The following is a 26,398-nucleotide window of genomic DNA, read 5'->3' on the forward strand; positions in this document are numbered from 1 at the left end:
TCAACATTTTTAAACTTGTGCTAGCACCGTCTCTTTGCCTAATATTGACATGCTTCCAGTTTTCAGGCTTTTAGTGCCTTTTCATGCTTTATTACATGAAATGGATGGTGTTAGGGAGAAATATTTTCATGTATGGTTTTTTTTTTTTTTTTTTTTTGCCTGTCCTGTTTGGCTCTTTTGCCATCAGAATTGTTGTCTAAAGGCAAAGAAAGATGCCCAACGGATTTACTTTACCAAATTGACCATTTTGCAGGGATAAAGGAAAGTGGAATCAGCCATTCCACAACTTGTTGCCAAAAGATGTAAATAGTTCAGGGCCTGTGTGTGTATATGAACAACACAGTTTCATACAGGAGAAACCTTCTTGGCTCTGGGTGTGATAACAGTGTTCTCTGCAATAAGAAAGAGAGACTTTACTGTGTCGGTTAAAGCTGATATCAGCATGACAATAAAACATCCCTGATAACAACTGAGGTAAGGTGTTTTCTCACACGGGGCACTCTGTCAAGTGAGATCTCTCACTGTAAGCCAATGACTGTTGCCACGTGGAAAGACTATCAGGAGAACAAATCAGAGAGTGCCAATTCTTAACCACGGCTCTTTCCCTGTGTCATTCTTTCAACCAGACAGATGCACATTCTCATGTAAATCTTTCTATAACTGCTAAGATAGTATACTCTTTTGGAAGTTGACTGCTTGCAGACTGTAGTTTTCTGAACAGAAGAGATCCATGTATGTGCTGATTTTTGATCATCCAATGCTTTAATAACTACACCAAAAGATGAAGCGTTTTGACTGCAGGTTCCTAAAAGTGGATAAATGATCATGATAACAATGGTGATAGCAAGACAATATAAAAGACTTTAAAATATAAGAACAAAAAAACAAATGCATAATTTTGCCAGTTAATTTTTATTTAACCTTTAGCAAACAGCCAAAACCCAGAAAGTGCCCAGATTAAGCTTGTAGTGCAGAGAATATTCCATTTATGACACCATTAGCTCATTATTACAGGAAATACTCAAGTTAACATGTTTCCTCTCAAGTCTGCAGCCTCTCCTGTGAGACTGAGAAAGAAAGCAGCTTTATTTCTTGCTTTCTTTGACCAGTTGTTCCACTTCCTTCATGAAGCGCAGGCAGAGCTCATCCTGCCACGGCAGAGCAACACACTGAACCGCCACAGGTAGACCCTCGCCACCAGTCACTGCCTGAACACAAAAACACACTCCTGTCACTTAATGCTCAGCAGCTGAACGCACCACAGTCTCCTTCATCCACCTACTGTAATAAAAAGAAACTCTATAAATATTGGAGCCGCAATAGACTGATCTGGTTCAGTTCTTGGTTCTGTGTAAAGTCATGTTAAGTACATAGAATTGAAGTGAATGTCCAGAGTAATACATCACATTTTTAAATAACATTCCACAGAAAAAAAAATTGCATTTCTTAATTTAGCTATTACAAGATAAAACTGATACTAAGGGAAAAATTAGATTCAAGCAAGTAATGTTTATTATTACTTCAACATGCACAGATGAGTAATAGGGAACATCAAACGATGAGCTCTACATAGCCCGAGACAGATGTGCTACAGCAGCTGATTGAAACCACATTAAAGTACACTGACGCACATTCACAAGTATACAAAAAAATAAAAAAAAAATGTATCTGTATTTTAGACTTTACATCAGGGGCTCCTGACTTCTTGTTGCTGCATGAAAAGCTAGCCTGACACTGAGTCTATGACACCAGATTTACTAAACAGGGCAAAAGAGCACAATCCCCAAATAGTGCGGATAGGCGTTTAGCTAGAAAAAAAAAAAAAGGTTTTGCAGAGTTCACGTGAAAGTTATGTACAGGTCCGTCTCAAAAAATTTGCATATTGTGATATTCATATATGTCATATTTGATCCGACCAATAACAAAAAAGTGTTTTTAATACAAAAAAAGTCTACCTTCAAATAATTATGTTCAGTTATGCACTCAATACTTGGTCGGGAATCCTTTTGCATAGATGACTGCTTCAATGCGGCGTGGCATGAGGCAATCAGCCTGTGACACTGTTGAGGTGTTATGGAGGCTCAGGATGCTTCGATAGCGGCGTTAAGCTCATCCAGAGTGTTGGCTCTTGCGTCTCTCAACTTTCTCTTCACAATATCCCACAGATTCTCTATGGGGTTCAGGTCAGGAGAGAGAGTTGGCAGGCCAATTGAGCACAGTAATACCATAGTCAGTAAACCATTTACCAGTGGTTTTGGCACTGTGAGCAGGTGCCAGGTTGTGCTGAAAAATGAAAAAACTTCAGGCATTTCCCTCGCCCCAGTCTTCCTCCAGACTCTGGCACCTTGCTTTCCGAATGACATGCAAAAGTTGCTTTCATCCAAAAAAAAAAAACACAAAACAAAACAAAACAAAAAAACAAACAAACAAACAAACAAAAAAAAGTACTTTGGACCACTGAGCAACAGTCCAGTGCTGCTTCTCTGTAGCCCAGGTCAGGCACTTCTGACGCTGTTTCTGGTTCAAAAGTGGCTTGACCTGGAGAATGCGGCACCTGTAGCCCATTTCCTGCACACGCCTGTACACGGTGGCTCTGGATGTTTCTACTCCAGACTCAGTCCACTGCTTCCGCAGGTCCCCCAAGGTCTGGAATTGGTCCTTCTCCACAATCTTCCTCACCTCTTCTCGTTGTGTAGCGTTTTCTGCCACACTTTTTCCTTCCCACAGACTTCCCACTGAGGTGCCTCGATACAGCACTCTGGGAACAGCCTATTCGTTCAGGAATTTCTTTCTGTGTCTTACCCTCTTGCTTGAGGGAATGATGTCCAGAATGATGGCCTTCTGGACAGCAGTCAGGTCGGCAGTCTTACCCATGATTGCGGTTTTGAGTAATGAACCAGGCTGGGAGTTTTTAAAAGCCTCAGGAATCTTTTGCAGGTGTTTAGAGTTAATTCAGATGATTAGGTTAATAGCTCGTTTAGAGAACCTTTTCATGATATGCTAATTTTTTGAGATAGGAATTTTGGGTTTTCATGAGCTGTATGCCAAAATCATCAATATAAAAACAAAAGGCTTGAACTACTTCAGTTGTGTGTAATGAATCTAAAATATATGAAAGTCTAATGTTTATCAGTACATTACAGAAAATAATGAATTTATCACAATATGCTAATTTTTTGAGTAGGACCTGTATGTGTACGCGTGTACATCTGTGATCTCACGTATTGTCAAAGTGCATGCAGCTGAATATGTGTAGATCCACCAGTAATAAGTAATGGTGTTTGAGCACAGCTGATGTGCTGAAAACCATGTGCTGTTTACAATCCTGGAATTATAACGGTTTCAAAATGTATTTGTTAAATTTTATCAACATAAATACATTGTTTAGTATGATGTCCATCAAAGGTCTGATTCTTCTGAGGATCAGTGCTGTCCTCCTCCCTGTTTCTCCATTTTTAGGCCGTTTCTCTTTGAACCCTATTGCACAGGCTGTGAAACTGAAGACCTGAAAGCAGTTTTGTTGCCGCTGGCATTGTGTGACTCGTTTAGCTTGAAGGTTACAAGTCACCTCTGACTTCATTGAATAAATTTAGCATTGAGTGCAATTTTCCCTCAATTTTTCACGTGTCTGAGTGAACACGCAAACTCCTTGAGCGGTCCCTTGGACCACTGTGAGCAACAGCAGACGTGTGCACTGTGGTCACACCAGCATCGAATCCATCCAAGTTACATGGTTTATTAAAATAATCCAATTACAACGTTTACATTTATGTTAGACTACTTTTAATTAAGTGCTTTAGCCCACTTACAATGACAATGTTAAAAAAAAAAAATCTAATCATTGACCTGTGTAGTATGTTAACACTATTGGAAGTAAAAATAACTTGAACTCCAATTTCAAAAACACAACTTTCTTTTTTTCTTATTTTTTTTTTTTTTTATAAAGCTCTGACTTGTATTATGAGTCTGTGGTCTGTGAGAGAGTCCTGTAACTCTGTCTGCAAAATACAGTAAATAATGACCAATGCTGGGCAATTAATTATATAGTAATAGGGCGATCGTGGCTCAAAGAGTTGGCAGTTCGTCTTGTAATCGGAAGGTTGCTGGTTTGAGCCCCGGCTTGGACAGTCTCGGCCATTGTGTCCTTGGGCAAGACACTTCACCTACCGCCTACTGGTGTTGGCCAGAGGGGCCGACGGCGCAATATGGCAGCCTCGCCTCGGTCAGTCTGCCCCAGGGCAGCTTGTAGCCACAGCTGCCCTGGGGCAGTAAATGTAAACAGGAAGAAAACCAAACATTGCAGATATTTTTATCATAACTCTGGTTTTACGTGGCCGATCAACACAATTTAAAAACTGATATAAAGTCCACACTTTTTCCGTCAATTGCTCCGTCTGTCCTGCTCACATCTCCAATGGTTGTACAGGTTGTCATTAACATGGCTTCACTCCACATCAGCCGCTTTGCCAGCTAAAAGACCGGTGTCGCACATAAGGACGCTGCCATAGCCTGTCAACCACGTTGATTAGCTGCGTATATACCAATGTGAATCGCATCATTGGCTGGACTACGGGATAAGGTGGCATCGTTCTAATCCCATACGGGAGCATCCAGTCACTCACTGACTAACACTGCAAAACAGAATTGTTAAAGTATTCATTTTAATTTCAATTCAAGTTAGAATTATTTTGTGCGCAACGCAGATTTTCTGTGCGCAGAGATCGTGCCAGCAGTGCGCAATTGAGCACGTGCGCAGCTTAGAGGGAACATTAATTGAGTGGTTTGGTAGTCAGTTCCTTGGAATGGTTAGTCTGATTGCCTATCGATCTTGCTTATCGGTTGCAGTTGCACATGAGATACAATCAGTTGATTTCAATTCATATGCTGCAGGGCGAAAATAGTGACACAGTCAGTTTAAATTGCAGAAAAGAACGAGCGTTAAGGTACAGTGAAAACCTCCAGAACAGAAACAACTGCAACAGTTTTTAATCTACTGCACAATATTTTGAAGGCATTTATCTGCTATAAAAAGACAGGCCAGGAAAATCTGATTCACATTCTCTGTATTTTATCCTCAGTTACTTTGACACAAAGGCATCTGCTGTGATGCTTTTTTTTATACAAATATAACAATAGGGATATGTACTGATGAATGATCAGAATTATAATATTTCTGGAGATCTGAGTTAAAACTGAATCGACTGGAGTCAAAATCAATACGCAGCACTAATTTTATGGAGAAATACGAATGTAATGTAATGAGTTGTGTAACAAATTGGCTTCACCTGGGAATAATTAAGTAATGTACTGGATGGCCTGGCCTGACACAACGTGTTAGTAAATCTGGCTCTATGTTCTCACTCAGTCTTATCTCACTGGTACATGTTGCCTACCTCTTTGAAGAGTTTGTCCCACATGTCCTGATAACAGCCCTTATAGTGCTTGAGTTCCTCCTCATCCTTTTTGGTCACTGTGGAAACAGTGACTACACCCGCAGGAAAGGTAAGGAGATTGTAGAGCATCGTGTAGCTGGCAGCAGCTGAAGGTGTAGAAAACAAAAATAAAGAAACATAAACACGATTCTTAGCCTTTAAAAATGTTGTTGAATGTTGATGTTTAAAGTGTTCACATTTTAAACATCTTTAAAGTCCTTAGATTACAGTATTTTAAAAACAAAGTGATAGATACAGAAACTAAGTTGTCTGTCATACTGAATGAATCATACTTGAAAGTTTGCCACAGTATAAGAAGTTGTAGGCTGGTCCAGTCACAGGACACAGCAGCACATCAATGTTGCAGCTCCTCCAATGTGCTATTGTCTCTTGAATGTAGTCCTAAAGAAAACACAGGAAATCTCAATTTCACCTTCAGACTTTCATACGTGACCATGCATCATCAGCTGACAGTACCTCAACAGCAGCATGTTGCTTCCACAGCTCTGGAACAGATCTAAAAATGAAGCAGAATGTTTGGATATAATTCCTAGCACATGGAAATGTAACAAAGAAACGATTCAAGCACAAATGAAGAATTTCAAGGATACTTTCTCACCCAACTCCACAAAGAGCATCAAAGTTGGCAGAAACACGAGGAAACTGCCAAAAAAAAATCAGCATCATTATAAATGTTTTATCAGACTGAACTGTGAAGTTAACTGTTAAACCAAGGACTCACCACGGGTTTGAGCAAGAATGAAATGGTTTTCTTCAACCACTTGGGAAAGCCGTAAGGAAAAACCTGAGGCTCCAGACAAGGGTCCACAGGTCCCCCTTCCCTAAAATGAAAGAGATCATTGGCACAGGAGAAAACAGTCTGTTCAGAGACACTGAACTGAGAATTACTGTAATGGTTTCAAAAAGAACCACAACCCCATGTTGTTCATAAAGACAATGGCAGCATGGTGATGTTTAGTGGTTAGAACTAAAAAGAAACAAAATCTCTAAATGTTAGATGATTTAAGTTTAGAAAACAAATGGTACTAACTGACTTATTAAATGGAACAACTCACAGTTTTTGTAGCAGGGTGGTAGCTCCATCTGCTAAAAAACCCTTTATCAATAGTTCAGGGAAAATTTGATCCATCTTCAGTGGACAGTAAGGGACGAGCTAAAGGCACAAATATCAACACTAAGGACCTATGACTCATATCACATACGTGGCTTGACAGTGATCATAGTGTGTGTGGTGACGTCTTACTGTGTGTCCTGCTTGCTCTAGCAGAGCTTTGACCTCTCTGACGCCTCGGGCCATGCTTGGAGATGGATGCGTGTAGCCATCGCTTTCCAAATAACCGATCCTTAGAGGTCTGGAGCTTCTGTATATCTAAGGGTCAATCTTTTTTACTTCCTCAGTCAATTAAACATAATCACTTTGCAAAGGTTAAGATTACAGCCTGTAAAGTTAGTTCTGTATCTCAGGACATTAATAACAGGTGAGGTAAGAGTAATATAAAGTGAAGGATTAGGACAACTATGTATCCGCTTAATTTGTAGTTTTTAACCAAAAGAATAATCATTAACAGATTATATGAACCTCACAGTACAGGACACACCTCCATGTTAAAAGGTAATGGTGGAACAGTGGGGTCCAAAGAAAACATGTGGTCACAAAGAAGTGCCTGCATGCACAGAGCCAGGCTGTCCACATCTCTTGCCATGGGTCCAGGAGATGACGGCACTAGTTTCATACGAAATATAAAGCAGTGACTCAAATATTTGAGACAGTTTGTGTCTGTGAAATATTGCTATACAGTGGTTATGTAACTACATTTACTTTATATGTAAAGTACATATGTTTCTTACCCGACTTTTGCCCTCGATAAATTGGACGAAGGCCCTGTAAACTAATCATTACACAAAAGTGTTAACAAAGACAAGAGTTTAACTCAGTGTAACTCAATGTGTAATAAATTTCCAGGAAACTGACTGAATGAGACCCACCTGAGCCGACCTGCAGTTGGCTTGAAACCACAGATTCCACAGAAGGATGCAGGAATACGGATACTGCCACCTATATCAGTGCCTATACCAAGCAGAGAGCCCCCTCCCCCGATGAGAGCCCCCTCCCCACCAGATGAACCTCCAGAGGTCTTCTGGGGGTTATGAGGGTTCACAGTCTGCCCGTAGATAGGATTACTGCAGTCATAGCTGTCAACAGACAGTTAATGAGTCTTTGCATATTATTTTCATTCATATTTTCATTATTTGCACATTTGGAATGGACAAAGGCAACTTAACACATGCACTCAGTTTTAAATGTGCTGTAGATTTTTATGTGAGTAACTGATAAAAGATGTACTTTAAAAGAGCTTGAGGCAAGTTGGTTCTCACAAAGGGAATAGCTCCTTGTTTCTTCAGGACTTGAACGAGCACACTGTCCTTTTCAGCGGGCTGGTCCAGGTTAATGACCACACCACAAGAACAGTCATGATTCTAGTGTTGGAAAAAACAAAGATGATAATGTTACATCAAATACCTGAGCTATGATGCTCGAGAATACTGTACCATACTTATAAATACTGATGGGAAATACTTTAACTGTAACTGAAATTTGCATTGCATAACCTTTGTAATACCTTAAATGTAATATTTTCTTTGACGCTAACTGGAACTCCGTACAAGAGACCATCCTTGTTGGAGCCAACAGTTGTCAGCTGGTCCAAACTCTCCAGCAAAATTTCAGTGCAGCAGTTCAGCTTTTTGTTTACAGCCAGAGTCTGTTGAAAGGAAACAAGCACAGACAGTTTGAGATTAACTTATTCACCTAAAGGGATTTTAGTCTTTGTAAAATATTAAACTCTTGTTGGAAACACAAACATTACTTGACACATCAGTCTGTGTTGCTTATATGAATATTTTTATCCAGTGTGTCTAAACTTTAACTGTAATAAGACAATTCTGTGTAAAAAGAACTAAAAAGCAGTGAGTTATAAGTAGGAGTAATGTCAAAAATAAACAACATTAAGAAAAGTCTGAGTAATTTAAATGATTACTTGTTTAAAAATGACTTTTGCTGTATTTGATCTATTATGAAAGATTTGTGTCATGCTGGATATTGAACCTTTTCCATGTAAGAGTAAAGCACATCCTCGGGGCGCAGTAAACCTTCGTTCAGCTGCTGTGTCAGCTCAGACAGGGAGAGCGTCAGGATGAAAGCAGAGTCAGTTGTCGGATGCTAGGAGACACAGACCCACACAGAATCATTATGTTATTATTTCTTTTAAAGGCTGCAACAAAGAGACGGAACCACATCCATGTACAGATTCAGGATTCTTCCTTCCACTTTTTTTTTTACAAACTTTCTCAAACACAGCAATGAGTTCACTGCACTTAAACGGTTTGCACAGTCATAACTTTAATTTTCATGCTCAAGCATGGAGACATTGCAAAGTGCCAGTATTTTGGTATTTAATAACTACACCTCTGCCAGGTTAAACTAAAAGCAGATCATTAGCTGAGATTATCGATAAAGAGAAAGTAGAAAAATCCCCAAAGCTCTGAACTCTCACCGACTGTTTGTACTGGAGCACCGCCTGCTCTGCGTGCTGCAAGCTCTCGTCTCTCCTGTTTCTGGCTCTCTGCATCTTTTCCTCTGCCTGTCGGAGGCTGTTGATCTTTTTCACCCGCACAACCAGGTATCCCACAATGCAGGCAACACCAGTGAGCAGAGCCGCTGTCCACTTGTCCATCTTCACTCTCTTAATAAACAGTTCAGTGTTCTGCGTGGCTTTCGTCTTTGCCCTGTGGCTGCAAGATGCAAAAATCCAAGCGGACCTAACAGTCAGATGTTTAAACACGACGACAGGCTTGTCTTGTTTTAGGCGTGGCCGTGTTGTGTACCGTAGCTTCCCTAATCTACATGCACAGCAACATGTCCTTTCATTTTAATAATAAGCCACATTCCAAAATGTAAAATCTAATTAGTTCTCAGAATGTAAATAAATTATGCAAAATCTCTGCCTTAAAGAAAAGTACAGCTTACTTAAGATTGCTGAGTTAGAGCAACTTATTCATTGTGAGTACACAGCAGTAAGAATAGCTTGATTTTTCTGAGTGAGAAATACTAAATGTTAACTGACATAAACATTTATTGTTCAGCAAAATTAAAAAATAGTTTGTGGTAACTTACGTTTTAACATTTTGCTTATGTGACCAAGTGGTCGGCGGAGTTATAAAAGAATAATAAAATGACAACGCTATAGGGGAATTTCACCCCCAGGAAATATATATTTAAGAAAAATAGATAAAAGGAATAAAGAGAGGCCGCACAGATTCAAGGATGCACACCGAGGCAGATTGGCTCCAATATTAAAACTGTTTTATTTATAACAAAAATAAATAAAATATTAGAAAATCAAATGTAGCGTCGTGTTGACAGTGTCCTAAAACTTTAGGACACTGTCAACAACGACGCACCACAAGAAGAAAATCACTACAGCCCACCCGGTGCTGTACAAAAGAAAGTGCGAAAATGACCCACCACCTGAGGTCTCAGGGCCACTGGCACGTCCTCCGTTCACCGAAATAAAACACAGAAATACGTTAAAAGAATAAAAGGACACTGAGCGTCCGGCTCGCTACAGATCATAAAAAACTAAAACCAACTTTAATTAAAGAAATCACGCGCGCGCGCACGCACACAATACTGGAAGGCGTACGCCCCACGAGTCAACTACAACTCCAGCAACAATCCAGAATAAAATAAAATAAAACCAGGCGAACCAGAAAAAGGTAAGCCTACAGTTTCACGACGAGACAAGACAGCAGGCTCCACCGAGGAGGAGCCCTCACAACAGCAGCTGGGAAGGCGTTTCACTCTTCCGATTAAGGTCGGGCAGTTTGCCAGGGAGATGTGAAGGCAGCAATCAAACCCTATAACAACAGATAAATATAACCTTAACCTCCGGTAATTGTGAATGCTAATAAAAGTAGTAGGACCGGAGGCGCTATACTCTCACGGGTGGAGATAACTGGAGCACTTCTCTCCGCAACGCCGGAATAAAACAAACTGCCGCGCTGTAGCTGTCATATGATCTACTCGCTTGCTGATCAATCCGTTGTGGTGTGCCAGCATTGGCTGCTGCTTTTTGCCAAACGGATGGGAGGAATAAACCAGGAGAACACCGGCTTTGTCATGGTCCTGGGTCGGTGACCCAGCGCTTTGAGTTTATGATTATTATTTTCTAGTTTATTCTGTTTTTGTATTAGTTCTTGGGGTTTGGTTGTCGTGTTTCTTTTCCCTACCTGTGTCTCCCTCTGTGCTCTGTACAGGTCCCCGAGTTTTGTGTTGTAAAACAGTCTGTGTGTGTCCTGTTTTACTTTGTAGGGCTGTGTCTCGTTATGCCCATTAGTTCCAGCTGTGTCCCCTCCTGTGTGCCGTTTCCTGATTACCTGGTGTGTGTATTTATATTTTGTGTCTGCCTGTGCTTCTCGTCGCGTCGTCTGCGTTTCTCTGTGAATCTCCTGTGTAGTCTACATTGTTCCATGTTTCTTCGTGTCTTTCTGCTCCTCGCTCTATGTCCTCCATTTCGTATTAGTTTTCCCAGTTTAGGTTTATGTTCGGTTCTGCCCACACCTTGGTTTTGTGCACTGTAAATAAAACCCACTTGCACCTCCGCCATTGTCTGCTATTGGATCCTCCTTTCTCACCCTCCACACGACTGCCGCCCCAGCCGTGACAGGCTTAACTTTATATGGACTGGCGCCACCCTGCAATCAATATGCAGGTGGGTTCCCAATTAACCTAGTGGCGCAGCCGAGAGCAAGCGCAGTAGAGCGAGCGAGGGAGAGAGAGAAAAAGAAAGGCGAGTAGCCCATCCGGCTACACTTACAAATTAAATGCAACTAAATCCCATTAAATTTGTATCACTGTTGACTTAAAAGATTTCTTGTCCAACAACACAATAAACAATATAAAAGTGTATGTAAATATGAATACAAAATAATAATGAAAAACACTTCTTGTAAAGCGTTAAATCAGCGTAACGATTATTTTTAAACGCAAAAAATTGATCAGCCAACATACTGGAAACTGTTCTCCTGAACAACAAACCACCACTACTGCAGCTGGTGTTATTTAATGTTTTCAATGTTTTCAAATCAACATTTCATATTTTTTATTTTATATATGTATCTGTTACACGATTTAAACTTTAATAACTTCACAACCAATAAAAGCCTTGGATGTAATCCTTTTGAAACTACGTTCACATAACTTTGTATTGCAATTTACATTAATGATATTGGCTGTTGAAGCTAAAGGTTTCCCGAAGGAATTTTTCTGCTGTTTTCTGACCAGCGCATGGATTGTTCCCAAGATCGTTTGTGTCTCGGCATTTTCTGGATCCTGTTGATGTCTGCTTGATGTCTGTGTAAAAGGTTAACATCTGTGTTTAAGTTGAAATGTGTGGCTGGTAAATCTGGATTACACTAATAGTTAAAAAGTTAAGAGATAAAAAGGCTTATGGGGATGTTAGTTCAGTTTATGTCTTCATACAAGGAAAAAAGGGAACCCCCCAGTTATAATTTGGTCTTTGTTATATCGTTCAGTGTTAAATCAGTATTTTCTAATTACACTTTACATCTTCCATGGCATTACTTAAAAAATACCACTAGGTGGCGCATAGCGGCCGGGAGGAGCGTAAACCCCCCTGGGAGGCAAATCTGCAGAATAAATCCTGCAGTTGAAACGTAAACAAGTTCATGATCTGTGCCTCTTTATTTCAATATACAGGTGGGTTACTAGTCCTCAAAATGACTAATAGGTAACACAGTAGAAGAAATAAGACTGTTGTGAACTCGTGAATGAAAGTATACCGTTATAAGCTGCAGGATCTAGGATCGCACCCCTCCCAGGCACCTGTCACACCAGGGGGGCAACATCTGCTTAGTCGTGGTCGGCTTTGATGACCTCCGCCGTGAAACCTGAGGCCGCTGCGTCGGATTTCTCGACTTGCTGAAGCCCGTGCTCCAGCTCCTGCTCCTGCTCCTGCTCCTGCTCCTGCTCCAGCTCCTGCTCCAGCTCCAGCTCCAGCTCCTGCTCCTGCTCCAGCTCCTGCTCCAGCTCCTGCTCCTGCTCCAGCTCCAGCTCCTGCTCCTGCTCCAGCTCCAGCTCCAGCTCCAGCTCCTGCTCCTGCTCCAGCTCCTGCTCCAGCTCCAGCTCCAGCTCCAGCTCCTGCTCCTGCTCCAGCTCCTGCTCCAGCTCCTGCTCCTGCTCCAGCTCCAGCTCCTGCTCCTGCTCCAGCTCCAGCTCCAGCTCCAGCTCCTGCTCCTGCTCCAGCTCCTGCTCCTGCTCCTGCTCCTGCTCCTGCTCCTGCTCCTGCTCCAGCTCCAGCTCCAGCTGCTGCTCCTGCTCCAGCTCCAGCTCCAGCTCCAGCTGCTGCTCCTGCTCCTGCTCCAGCTCCAGCTCCTGCTCCTGCTCCAGCTCCTGCTCCAGCTCCAGCTCCTGCTCCTGCTCCTGCTCCAGCTCCAGCTCCAGCTCCTGCTCCTGCTCCTGCCAGGATTGGCCTGGTGAGTGACAGATCGCTTTTGAACGACACTTTTGATCTTCTGGACTTTTTCGGTTCCCGTGATCTGGATTTCCTGTGTGTGACTGAGACGTAGCTGAGTGGTGGCGAGTCCAGTGCTCTGTCTGAACTTCTACCAGTGGATTGCTGCTATTTTAACTCGCCACGGACGTCAGGCGGAGGTGGAGGCACAGCGGCTATTTACAAAAAAGATGACAAATGTAAGCAGTGTTTTCTGAAGCCTTCATTCTCCAGCTTCGAACTTACCTCGCTTGAGGTGAGTCACACAAACCCGGTTTTCTGCGCCTCATCTATTGCATGGAAATAAAACAAGAACTTCATAAACGACTTCCATTTTTTCCAGCTGGGATTATGCCCAACTATGATCATGTTCTTATTGCTGGCAATTTTAATATACGTGTGTTGTCCTGATAAACCACTGGTAAAGGACTTTTTGGGCCTTTTGACTCTTTTAACCTGGTATAGTCCGTGCCAGGCCCTACACATGAGCACGGACACACACTGGACCTTGTTCTTTCATGTGGTCTGCCTGTCACTAACCTGGAGATCTGTGACTCTGTGCTCTCAGATCATATGCCTGTGTTATTCAATGTTGCTTTTACACATACTGCAGTTAAATCTCGCGCTGCCGCTCTGCACTGTCGGGTTATTAACCCCTCCACTGCCACGCATTTTTCTGTTGCTTTTAATCAGCCCTGTGGCCCTTCTGACTTTGTCTCCTCTGATACAGAAGACCTTAATTCCTGGTCTTATTCTTGCTGTCAAACTATCTTGGAATCTGTGGCTCTAGATATTATTTCAAACTCTAAGACTGCTGGAATTGCTACTAGAACACTGCCAAAGAGGCAAAAAGGGAATACTTTGCAAATATTATTTCTTCCAACAGTCATAACCCACTTGTGTTATTTAAAACCATTGAGGCTGTTCTTAATACTCCATTGAATGTCTGTTTGGAAGTTTCTGCTAATATGTGCAATCATTTTCTGAGCTTTTTTATAGTAAAGGATGTCACCACCAGGGCTCTCATACAGCTTCTGACTCTGACCTCTCTGTCTCTGTTGTTTTTACTCAGTTTGAGCTTGTGACTCTCTTGATTTTAGGGGATGTGGTTCATCATATTAGGCCTGGCAAATAGAACTCTTTCTGTCAGCCTTCTCAGTTTTGTATCATCTTCTGCTCAGAATGCAACATTTTCATTATTTATTTATGATGAAATTAAAAAAATATTTTCCCAAAAGTTTACATAATGAATGACATACGACACAAAAGCAAATGTACTATGTACTAACTCATATCACCATCAATGAAAATAAGTTGGGGGTTTCTTATTATTATTTTACAATAATTTCAGTTCAAAGTAATTCAGTGAGTGCTGTCAGGGAACATGTTAACTATCAGGAAGGAGCAGTTAACAGGAAATTAGCCCACTTTAAAGTCCAGAAAGAGTAATTTATCATTTTTATAATATAATTCCATCCAAAATAATTTGAAACATATGCTGTTGGGTGAATATCATGGTATGCTAACTATATTTAAAAAATAAACTGGGTTGCACCAGCTACCTTGACCTCAAAACCTTTTTTCTGAAGATTAGTATCTATAAGTTGCTGCACATTCAGGACATAGATGTTGCAACACAGATTGCTCATTGCCATTCATTAACTAAAATACACACACACACACACACACACACACACGCACACACACACGCACACACGCACACACACAGAGTTTCTGTTTTATATGTTAGTGAGCTTATTTTTTAAACATTAGCTGTGAAGCAATTTAAACACACATGACTTTAGCCTGTACAAATACAACTGACTTGACTTTAGTAAAATACATAAAACGAATGTTACAGACAGCTTAGAGCAAAGAGATATAGGTGTGTTTTGTGCAGATTATTTTCGATACCTATCGTTTAATGTTAATTTTCAATATTTTCAAACTTGTACTAGCACTGTCCCTTTGCCTAATATTGACATGCTTCTAGTTTTCAGGCTTTTAGTGCCTTTTCATGCTTTATTACATGAAATGGATGGTGTTAGGGAGAAATATTTTCATGTATGGTTAAGATGTCCTTTTATACTTCTATATTTTTTGTAGAATAGAATAGCCTTTATTGTCATTGTACAGAGTACAACGAAATTGGAGTGCCACTCCCTTGGTGCAAGATTCAATAATAAATATAAATGTAAAATATAAAAAGTACAATAAAACAATCGCAAGTACTCAAACAATAGTAAGTATGATATATACAGGATAGCAGCATTAATATAATGACAGTATGAATAGCAGCATAATATAATGGCAGTGACGGTATGGTATAGCTAAGCAGGTTCAATTGTTTTGTGCTTATTTACTACGGTGATAGCTCTGGGAAAGAAGCTATCCCTGAATCTGTTTGTCCTGGTTTTATGTGACCTGTACTGTCGGCCTGACGGTAATAGTTCAAACAGTTGATTGCTGGGGTGAGAGTAGTCCTTGATGATATTGCCACCGAGAGTTTGCAGTGACCTCCAGGCTGGGCAGAGAGCAGCCAGTGATCTTCTGGGCTGTGTTAATGACCCTCTGCAGTACTTTCCTGTCCGCAGCTGAGCACCCTGCATACCATGTTGTTATGCCGTACGTTAGGATGCTCTCTATGGTGGCTCTGTAAAATGTCACCAGCAGCCTCTCCTCCAGGTTGTTCCTCCTGAGCACTCTCAGAAAGTGGAGACGCTGACGTGGAGACGAGCAGTCGGATGTGTAGAGCGTAAACAGGAGGGGACTCAAAACACATCCTTGTGGAGACCCGGTGCTGAGTGTGATGGTGCTGGACCGGTGGGGGCCGAGTCTGACAGACTGTGGTCTATTTGTCAGGAAGTCCTTGATCCAGAGGCAGATGGAGGTGGAGAGTCCCAGGTGAGACAGTTTCTGGACCAGGATCTCCGGGATGATATGATTGAATGCTGAGCTAAAGTCCAGAAAGAGCATTCTCACATAGCTTCCTCGGTGCTCCAGGTGACTCAGCGCAGTGTGGAGCGCTATGGTGATAGCGTCCTCGGTGGATCGATTTGTCCTGTAGGCAAATTGGTGGGGGTCCAGACTGGGAGGCAGACCGGCCCTGATGTGCTGACAGACCAGCCTCTCAAAGCACTTCATCACTACAGGCGTAAGTGCAACAGGCCTGTAGTCGTTTGGGCTGGCCACAGCTGTCTTCTTGGCGATGGGGATGATGGTGGAGGTTTTGATGCAGGGCGGGACGGTGTTTGATGACAAGGAAAGGTTGAAGATTTTAGTGAAGACTCCGGTCAGTTCGTCAGCACATGCTCTGAGAACCTTTCCATGTATTCCATCAGGACCTGCCGCCTTCCTGGGATTCACTGACCTTAGAACACACCTCACTTGGTGCTCCCTGAGTGTTAGTGTGCCAGTGCTGGGGGCGGGTGGAAGTGGTGTGGCAGCTGAGGGCCTGGTCGTCTCAAACAGCGTTAACAGCGTTCTCTGCAATAAGAAAGAGAGAATTTATTGTGTCGGTTAAAGCTGATATCAGCATGACAATAAAACATCCCTGATAACAACTGAGGTAAGGTGTTTTCTCACACGGGGCACTCTGTCAAGTGAGATCTTTCACTGTAAGCCAATGACTGTTGCCACGTGGAAAGACTATCAGGAGAACAAATCAGGGAGTGCCAATTCTTAACCACGGCTCTTTCCCTGTGTCATTCTTTCAACCAATCAGACAGATGCACATTCTCATGTAAATCTTTCTATAACTGCTAAGATAGTTTACTCTCTTTTGGAAGTTGACTGCTTGCAGACTGTATGTTAGAGAGTTATTTCTGGGATGCTGGGATGATAGCTCCCTCAGGACTTAAACTCCGGTCAGAGAGTGGGGCACAGAGAGTGATGTCCGGATATACTTTAATGGAAGTTAACAGCAGCTCAACAGTAGGCATACTTAACGAATGTGGGAGGGGTGGACAGACGTGTGGTTCTGAATAACAAGAAACAAGGAGAAACAATTTTCACATGTAAACAACAATCGTCACTTCCCAACATCATGCCAATATAATGAACTGTAACACAAATAATCAGCTGAATGCTCTGACATAAGAAAGTCCCACAATCCCATTTGAACAGGCAGGAAACAAGAATATCTGCATATCTCAGGCAACAGAAAAGACCTAATGCCCCCAAATTAGGAAAGGTCAGCAATTACATGGTCTTCAGTGCCCTCTAGTGGCTAAATAACCCAACTGCGGTGCACAGATCCAACCCGCAACAAATGCTACGGTGGTAAGTCACATGCCTCTATCAATCTCGATAAATCTCCTAGCATAAACCCCCTGTAATTAACGTCAAAGTACAGCCCGTGCTATAAGTGGGAATGGACTCGTAGAACTGGAGGGATTTTGACTCACATTTGCACAGGAACGCACACGTCTGGAGATCGCTATTCCCCCGCACTCATGGAGAAAAACATGCCTAGTGCTCCTCGGACTCGTGATACGGCAGGACCGTAGCAAACAGTAAGAACAAAGTGGAACTTATCGGCAGAAATTAACACTGCACTTATAGCGATGCGATTGAAATAGAAGGAGACTTTCGGACACACTGTAGTTTTCTGAACAGAAGAGATCCATGTATGTGCTGATTTTTGATCATCCAATGCTTTAATAAATACACCAAAAGATGAAGCGTTTTGACTGCAGGTTCCTAAAAGTGGATAAATGATCATGATAACAATGGTGATAGCAAGACAATATAAAAGACCCGCCTTTAAAATATAAGAACAAAAAACATAAATGCATAATTTTGCCAGTTAATTTTTATTTAACCTTTAGCAAACAGCCAAAAAACCCCAGAAAGTGCCCAGATTAAGCTTGTAGTGCAGAGAATATTCCATTTATGACACCATTAGCTCATTATTACAGGAAATACTCAAGTTAACATGTTTCCTCTCAAGTCTGCAGCCTCTCCTGTGAGACTGACAAAGAAAGCAGCTTTATTTCTTGCTTTCTTTGACCAGTTGTTCCACTTCCTTCATGAAGCGCAGGCAGAGCTCATCCTGCCACGGCAGAGCAACACACTGAACCGCCACAGGTAGACCCTCACCACCAGTCACTGCCTGAACACAAAAACACACTCCTGTCACTTAATGCTCAGCAGCTGAACGCACCACAGTCTCCTTCATCCACCTACTGTGATAAAAAGAAACTCTATAAATATTGGAGCCGCAATAGACTGATCTGGTTCAGTTCTTGGTTCTGTGTAAAGTCATGTTAAGTACATAGAATTGAAGTGAATGTCCAGAGTAATACATCACATTTTTAAATAACATTCCACAGAAAAAAAATTGCATTTCTTAATTTAGTTATTACAAGATAAAACTGATACTAAGGGAAAAATTAGATTCAAGCAAGTAATGTTTATTATTACTTCAACATGCACAGATGAGTAATAGGGAACATCAAACGATGAGCTCTACATAGCCCGAGACAGATGTGCTACAGCAGCTGATTGAAACCACATTAAAGTACACTGACGCACATTCACAAGTATACAAAAAATAAATGTATCTGTATTTTAGACTTTACATCAGGGGCTCCTGACTTGTTGTTGCTGCATGAAAAGCTAGCCTGACACTGAGTCTAAGACACCAGATTTATGTGTACGCGTGTACATCTGTGATCTCACGTATTGTCAAAGTGCATGCAGCTGAATTTGTGTAGACCCACCAGTAATAAGTAATGGTGTTGGAGCACAGCTGATGTGCTGAAAACCGTGTGCTGTTCATGATCCTGGAATTATAACTGTTTAAGTGGAGTATAATAAAACTTTAAAAGCACACTTTTACTTAATAACTTTTATCAACATAAATACATTGTTTAGTATGATGTCCTTCAAAGGTCTGATTCTTCTGAGGATCAGTGCTGTCCTCCTCCCTGTTTCTCCATTTTTAGGCCGTTTCTCTTTGAACCCTATTGCACAGGCTGTGAAACTGAAGAGCTGGAAGCAGTTTTGTTGCCGCTGGCATTGTGTGACTCGTTTAGCTTGAAGGTTACAAGTCACCTCTGACTTCATTGAATAAATTTAGCATTAAGTGGTTTGGTAGTCAGTTCCTTGGAATGGTTAGTCTGATTAGCTATCGATCTTGCTTATCGGTTGCACTTGCACATGAGATACAATCAGCTGATTTCAATTCATATGCCGCAGGGCGAAAATAGTGACACAGTCTACAACGTGGATATAAACATTACTTTTATTTTAAATTGCAGAAAAGAACAAGCGTTAAGTTACAGTGAAAACGTCCAGAACAGAAACAACTGCAACAGTTTTTAATCTACTGCACAATATTTTGAAGGCATTTATCTGCTATAAAAAGACAGGCCAGGAAAATCTGATTCACATTCTCTGTATTTTATCCTCAGTTACTTTGACACAAAGGCATCTGCTGTGATGCTTACACTTCTAATAAAGTCTCACATGTGTCAGCTTTGTTTTTATACATAGATATAACAATAGGAATATGTACTGATAAATGATCAGAATTATAATATTTCTGGATGTCTGCGATAAAACTGAATCAACATCGATATGCAGCACTAATTTTACTCTTACTGCACTTTCTTTACAAAAATCTACTTTATGCCTTTTTAATGCTAAAACCCAGTTTTGTCCTGACACAACGTGTTAGTAAATCTGGCTCTATGTTCTCACTCAGTCTTATCTCACTGGTACATGTTGCCTACCTCTTTGAAGAGTTTGTCCCACATGTCCTGATAACAGCCCTTATAGTGCTTGAGTTCCTCCTCATCCTTTGTGGTCACTGTGGAAACAGTGACTACACCCGCAGGAAAGGTAAGGAGATTGTAGAGCATCGTGTAGCTGGCAGCAGCTGAAAGTGTAGAAAACAAAAATAAAGAAACATAAACACCATTCTTAGCCTTTACAAATGCAATTATTGTTTAATTTAAATATAATTTAGTTAATGCAGTAATGCCTTTGCTTTGCTCTTTATCCAGATGTTGTAATCCAGGTTACCTTTTAATCAAGTAATGTCTGGAGACAGTTTCATGACTCTTACTGTGCTGCACTCTGTCCTGTAATGCCCAGTTTTCCCAGCAGTAGACAAAAGCAGTCGTCCTCATCTTTGATGAAATGTCTCTTTTCTTCACTTTTTTAAGTCCTGTCACACTCTTGTATTGTAACATGTAACTGTTTTGTACACTGTCATTCTGTTTTGTTTCTTATATGTATCCGGTTCCCCAGTGAGGAAACTCTCTTAATCCACTACAACATGAATTACACCTTTAGCTAAACTTCATTTACAAATAGAAGTACTAAACACAATAAAAATTAAACTGGAAAAATAAAGCGGTTGTTTTCTTAGTCCCTGCAATCTTTTGCCTTTTATAGTTTACAGCTATCATAATCAGCCATACTTAAAATTTTGCCACAGTATAAGAAGTTGTAGGCTGGTCCAGTCACAGGACACAGCAGCACATCAATGTTGCAGCTCCTCCAATGTGCTATTGTCTCTTGAATGTAGTCCTAAAGAAAACACAGGAAATCTCAATTTCTCCTTCAGACTTTCATACGTGACCATGCATCACCAGCTGACAGTACCTCAACAGCAGCATGTTGCTTCCACAGCTCTGGAACAGATCTAAAAATGAAGCAGAACGTTTGGATATAATTCCTAGCACATGGAAATGTAACAAAGAAACGATTCAAGCACAAATGAAGAATTTCAAGGATACTTTCTCACCCAACTCCACAAAGAGCATCAAAGTTGGCAGAAAGACGAGGAAACTGCCAAAAAAAATCAGCATCATTATAAATGTTTTATCAGACTGAACTGTGAAGTTAACTGTTAAACCAAGGACTCACCACGGGTTTGAGCAAGAATGAAATGGTTTTCTTCAACCACTTGGGAAAGCCATAAGGAAAAACCTGAGGCTCCAGACAAGGGTCCACAGGTCCCCCTTCCCTAAAATGAAAGAGATCATTGGCACAGGAGAAAACAGTCTGTTCAGAGACACTGAACTGAGAATTACTGTAATGGTTTCAAAAAGAACCACAACCCCATGTTGCTCGTAAAGACAATGGCAGCATGGTGATGTTTAGTGGTTAGAACTAAAAAGAAACAAAATCTCAAAATGTTAGATGATTTAAGTTTAGAAAACAAATGGTACTAACTGACTTATTAAATGGAACAACTCACAGTTTTTGTAGCAGGGTGGTAGCTCCATCTGCAAATAAACCCTTTAAAAATAGTTCAGGGATAATTTGATCCATCTTCAGTGGACAGTAAGGGACGAGCTAAAGGCAAAAATGACAGGATTAATGACCTATGACTCGTAGGGCTATGCGATATGTCGAAATACACTCAACAAAAATATAAACGCAACACCTTTGTTACTGCTCCCATTCCCCATGGGATGGACGTAGAGACCTAAAATTCATTCCAGATACACAATATAACCATCCCTCCCAAACAGTGGTCACAAATCAGTCCAAATGTGTGGTAGTGGGCACATCTGCTATATTGAGATAATCCATCCCACCTCACAGGTGTGCCACATCAGGATGCTGATCTGACATCATGAGTAGTGCACAGGTGTTCCTCAGACTGCCCACAACAAAAGGCCACCCTGGAATGTGCAGTTTTTTGCACTATTGGGGGTCTGGGGACCCAGAACCGGTCAGTATCTGGTGTGACCACCATTTGCCTCATGCAGTGCAACACATCGTCGCATGGAGTCTATCAGATTGTCAATTGTGGCCTGTGGAATGTTGGTCCACTCCACTTCAATGGCTGTGCGAGGTTGTTGGATATTCGTGGGAACTGGTACATGCTGTCGTATACGCCGGTCAAGCACATCCCGAACATGCTCAATGGGTGACATGTCCAGTGAGTATGCTGGCCATGCAAGAACTGGGACATTCTCAGCTGCCATCTGCCCTGAACAATGTGAACCATGATTCATCCGTGAAGCGCACACCTCTCCAACGTGCCAGACGCCATCGAATGTGAGCATTTGCCCACACAAGTCTGTTACAGCGACGAGCTGGAGTCAGGTCAAGACCCCGATGAGGACGACGGGCATGCAGTTGAGCGTCCCTGAGACGGTTTCTGACAGTTTGTGCAGAAATTGTTTGGTTGTGCAAACCAATTGTTCCAGCAGCTGTCTGGGTGGCTGGTCTCAGACGATCTTGGAGGTGAACCTGCTGGATGTGGAGGTCCTGGGCTGGTGTGGTTACACGAGGTCTGCGGTTGTGAGGCCGGTTGGATGTGCTGCCATATTCTCTGAAACGCCTGTGGAGACGGCTTATGGTTGAGAAATGAACATTCAATGCACGGGCGACAGATCTGGTTGACATTCCTGCTGTCAGCATGCCAATTGCACGCTCCCTCATTGCATGTGGCATCTGTGGGATTTTGCTGTGAGACAAAACTGCACATTCCAGGGTGGCCTTTTGTTGTGGGCAGTCTGAGGTACACCTGTGCACTACTCATGATGTCAGATCAGCATCCTGATGTGGCACACCTGTGAGGTGGGATGGATTATCTCAATATAGCAGATGTGCCCACTACCACACATTTGGACTGATTTGTGACCACTGTTTGGGAGGGATGGTTATATTGTGTATCTGGAATGAATTTTAGGTCTCTACGTCCATCCCATGGGGAATGGGAGCAGTAACAAAGGTGTTGCGTTTATATTTTTGTTCAGTGTATATCAGATGACTTTATGAAAACATCTATCATTTCAAATTATATGCTATCGTTTGGCATGGTGTCGCAAAATAAACTGTTTACAGCAATATTTTTTCATCGGGACACAGAGAATACCAGCTTAGCCAGTGAAAATGAGGCAACACCAGGTAGCTCCAAATGGAAGGACCAGTCAAAATAAATCAAGGACCTTATTACCTCTGAAGCATGGACATGGTTTGGTTATGAAAGGACTGACGCGGAGCGGAAAACTGTACTATGCAAATTACGCTGCAAACCACTCACCACCACAGACTCAAACACGACAAACTTCTTCTACCACCTACACAAGAATCATGTGAAAGCGTATGGAGCGAGTTTATGGATGGGAAGCAAAAAAGAGTCGTCAGGTGCTCAAAATAAACTTTAGACTCAAACATTAGAACAGGCTTTTCCCCGCAGCACGCCATGTAATAAATACATACAAATAGAAATTGGAGCCCCTGTCACAACTTATGTTTAAAAATGTATAACTTCATGCATGGCTCAAAGTACTCGACTCCAGGTACACAACGCCAAGCTGAAAATACTTCACGCAAGTCGAGTTGCCCGAGATTTACAGAATTTACAGAAAATGCCCTGTTTTGTGATATCTATTGTTATCAGGATGAAAAATGTCCTATATTGGGATATGAGATTTTGGTGATATCGCACAGCCGTAAATCACATACGTGGCTTGACAGTGATCATAGTGTGTGTGGTGACGTCTTACTGTGTGCCCTGCTTGCTCTAGCAGAGCTTTGACCTCTCTGACGCCTCGGGCCATGCTTGGAGATGGATGCGTGTAGCCATTGCTTTCCAAATAACCGATCCTTAGAGGTCTGGAGCTTCTGTATATCTAAGGGTGAAGAATTTTCATTTCCTGAGTCAATTAAATATAATCAGATGTTTTTGCGAAGTTTAAGATTACAGCCTGTAAAGCGTAATATAAAGTGAAGGATTAGGACAACTATGTATCGGTTTAATTTGTAGTTTTTAACCAAAAGAATAATCATTAACAGATTATATGAACCTCACAGTACAGGACACACCTCCATGTTAAAAGGTAATGGTGGAACAGTGGGGTCCAAAGAAAACATGTGGTCACAAAGAAGTGCCTGCATGCACAGAGCCAGGCTGTCCACATCTCTTGCCATGGGTCCAGGAGATGACGACACTAGTTTCATACGAAATATAAAGCAGTGACTCAAATATTTGAGACAGTTTGTGTCTGTGAAATATTGCTATACAGTGGTTATGTAACTACATTTACTTTATATGTAAAGTACATATGTTTCTTACCCGACTTTTGCCCTCGATAAATTGGACGCAGGCCCTGTAAACTAATCATTACACAAAAGTGTTAACAAAGACAAGAGTTTAACTCAGTGTAACTCAATGTGTAATAAATTTCCAGGAAACTGACTGAATGAGACCCACCTGAGCCGACCTGCAGTTGGTTTGAAACCACAGATTCCACAGAAGGATGCAGGAATACGGATACTGCCACCTATATCAGTGCCTATACCAAGCAGAGAGCCCCCTCCCCCAATGAGAGCCCCCTCCCCACCAGATGAACCTCCAGAGGTCTTCTGGGGGTTATGAGGGTTCACAGTCTGCCCGTAGATAGGATTACTGCAGTCATAGCTGTCAACAGACAGTTAATGAGTCTCTGCATATTATTTTCATTCATATTTTCATTATTTGCACATTTGGAATGGACAAAGGCAACTTAACACATGCACTCAGTTTTAAATGTGCTGTAGATTTTTATGTGAGTAACTGATAAAAGATGTACTTTAAAAGAGCTTGAGGCAAGTTGGTTCTCACAAAGGGAATAGCTCCTTGTTTCTTCAGGACTTGAACGAGCACACTGTCCTTTTCAGCAGGCTGGTCCAGGTTAATGACCACACCACAAGAACAGTCATGATTCTAGTGTTGGAAAAAACAAAGATGATAATGTTACATCAAATACCTGAGCTATGATGCTCGAGAACACTGTATCATACTTATAAATACTGATGGGAAATACTTCAATACTCCCAACCCCCTGAGCCACGGTCATCTGCAACCGGAAGGTCGCCAGTTCGATCCCCCAGGGCATCTGTGGCTACAACTGTAGCTTGCTTCCACCAGTGTGTGAATGTGAGAGTGAATGAATAGTGGAATTGTAAAGCGCTTTGGGTGCCTTGAAAAGCGCTATATAAATCCAATCCATTATTATTATTATTAACTGTAACTGAAATTTGCATTGCATAACCTTTGTAATACCTTAAATGTAATATTTTCTTTGACGCTAACTGGAACTCCGTACAAGAGACCATCCTTGTTGGAGCCAACAGTTGTCAGCTGGTCCAAACTCTCCAGCAAAATTTCAGTGCAGCAGTTCAGCTTTTGGTTTACAGCCAGAGTCTGTTGGAAAGGAAACAAGCACAGACAGTTTGAGATTAACTTATTCACCTAAAGGGATTTTAATCTTTGTAAAATATTAAACTCTTGTTGGAAACACAAACATTACTTGACACATCAGTCTGTGTTGCTTATATGAATATTATTATCCAGTGTGTCTAAACTTTAACTGTAATAAGACAATTCTGTGTAAAAAGAACTAAAAAGCAGTGAGTTGTAAGTAGGAGTAATGTCAAAAATAAACAACATTAAGATAAGTCTGAGTAATTTAAATGATTACTTGTTTAAAAATGACTTTTGCTGTATTTGATCTATTATGAAAGATTTGTGTCATGCTGGATATTGAACCTTTTCCATGTAAGAGTAAAGCACATCCTCGGGGCGCAGTAAACCTTCGTTCAGCTGCTGTGTCAGCTCAGACAGGGAGAGCGTCAGGATGAAAGCAGAGTCAGTTGTCGGATGCTAGGAGACACAGACCCACACAGAATCATTATGTTATTATTTCTTTTAAAGGCTGCAACAAAGAGACGGAACCACATCCATGTACAGATTCAGGATTCTTCCTTCCACTTTTTTTTTACAAACTTTCTCAAACACAGCAATGAGTTCACTGCACTTAAACGGTTTGCACAGTCATAACTTTCATTTTCATGCTCAAGCATGGAGACATTGCAAAGTGCCAGTATTTTGGTATTTAATAACTACACCTCTGCCAGGTTAAACTAAAAGCAGATCATTAGCTGAGATTATCGATAAAGAGAAACTAGAAAAATCCCCAAAGCTCTGAACTCTCACCGACTGTTTGTACCGGAGCACCGCCTGCTCTGCCCGCTGCAAGCTCTCGTCTCTCCTGTTTCTGGCTCTCTGTATCTTTTCCTCTGCCTGTCGGAGGCTGTTGATCTTTTTCACCCGCACAACCAGGTATCCCACAATGCAGGCAACACCAGTGAGCAGAGCCGCTGTCCAGTTGTCCATCTTCACTCTCTTAATAAACGGTTCAGTGTTCTGCGTGATTTTCGTCTTTGTCCTGGGGCTGCAAATTGGTTTAAATGCCACATGATCCTAACACACAGCTGTTTAAATGCGACAGGCTTGCCTTGTTTTAGCTGTGAACTAAAGTGGGCGTGGTGAGCATGTAGGGTTGATTAACTTCAGGACAGACAAAAAGCCTTTTTTAGTTACTCATTAACCAGTAGCCACCAACAACTAATATGATAAGA

The 26,398-nt window shown here is 41.5% G+C and overlaps 3 protein-coding genes across 6 annotated transcripts in view; 1 reads left to right on the plus strand and 2 right to left on the minus strand.

The window, feature by feature from the left end:
- The window catches only part of LOC146679971 (uncharacterized), a 94,121-nt gene that overhangs the window by 37,301 nt on the left and 30,422 nt on the right, over positions 1 to 26,398 (plus strand). The window lies entirely within an intron of this gene.
- LOC146679973 (vitamin D3 hydroxylase-associated protein-like) lies at positions 736 to 10,761 on the minus strand. The gene is made up of 16 exons (XM_085449763.1): positions 10,743 to 10,761; positions 9,008 to 9,245; positions 8,560 to 8,673; positions 8,075 to 8,215; positions 7,798 to 7,931; positions 7,440 to 7,646; positions 7,302 to 7,342; positions 7,052 to 7,176; positions 6,697 to 6,822; positions 6,509 to 6,606; positions 6,175 to 6,274; positions 6,052 to 6,095; positions 5,910 to 5,949; positions 5,726 to 5,834; positions 5,394 to 5,539; positions 736 to 1,208 (listed from the first exon to the last, which is right to left on the minus strand). Exons 2-16 carry the CDS (start codon positions 9,185 to 9,187, stop codon positions 1,086 to 1,088), a joined length of 1,728 nt encoding a protein of 575 aa, XP_085305889.1. The 5' UTR covers positions 9,188 to 9,245; positions 10,743 to 10,761; the 3' UTR covers positions 736 to 1,085.
- LOC146679974 (vitamin D3 hydroxylase-associated protein-like) lies at positions 17,661 to 26,256 on the minus strand. The gene is made up of 15 exons (XM_085449762.1): positions 25,974 to 26,256; positions 25,527 to 25,640; positions 25,041 to 25,181; positions 24,568 to 24,701; positions 24,210 to 24,416; positions 24,072 to 24,112; positions 23,822 to 23,946; positions 23,503 to 23,628; positions 21,237 to 21,334; positions 20,903 to 21,002; positions 20,781 to 20,824; positions 20,639 to 20,678; positions 20,455 to 20,563; positions 19,762 to 19,907; positions 17,661 to 18,137 (listed from the first exon to the last, which is right to left on the minus strand). The coding sequence occupies exons 1-15, from the start codon at positions 26,151 to 26,153 to the stop codon at positions 18,015 to 18,017; spliced, it is 1,728 nt and encodes a 575-aa protein (XP_085305888.1). The 5' UTR covers positions 26,154 to 26,256; the 3' UTR covers positions 17,661 to 18,014.

The sequence above is a fragment of the Copadichromis virginalis genome, linkage group LG23 (assembly GCF_057382275.1).
Source record: "Copadichromis virginalis isolate Kocher_CV1m ecotype Utaka linkage group LG23, C_Virginalis_male_GT1.1, whole genome shotgun sequence".
Classification (NCBI taxonomy): domain Eukaryota; kingdom Metazoa; phylum Chordata; class Actinopteri; order Cichliformes; family Cichlidae; genus Copadichromis; species Copadichromis virginalis.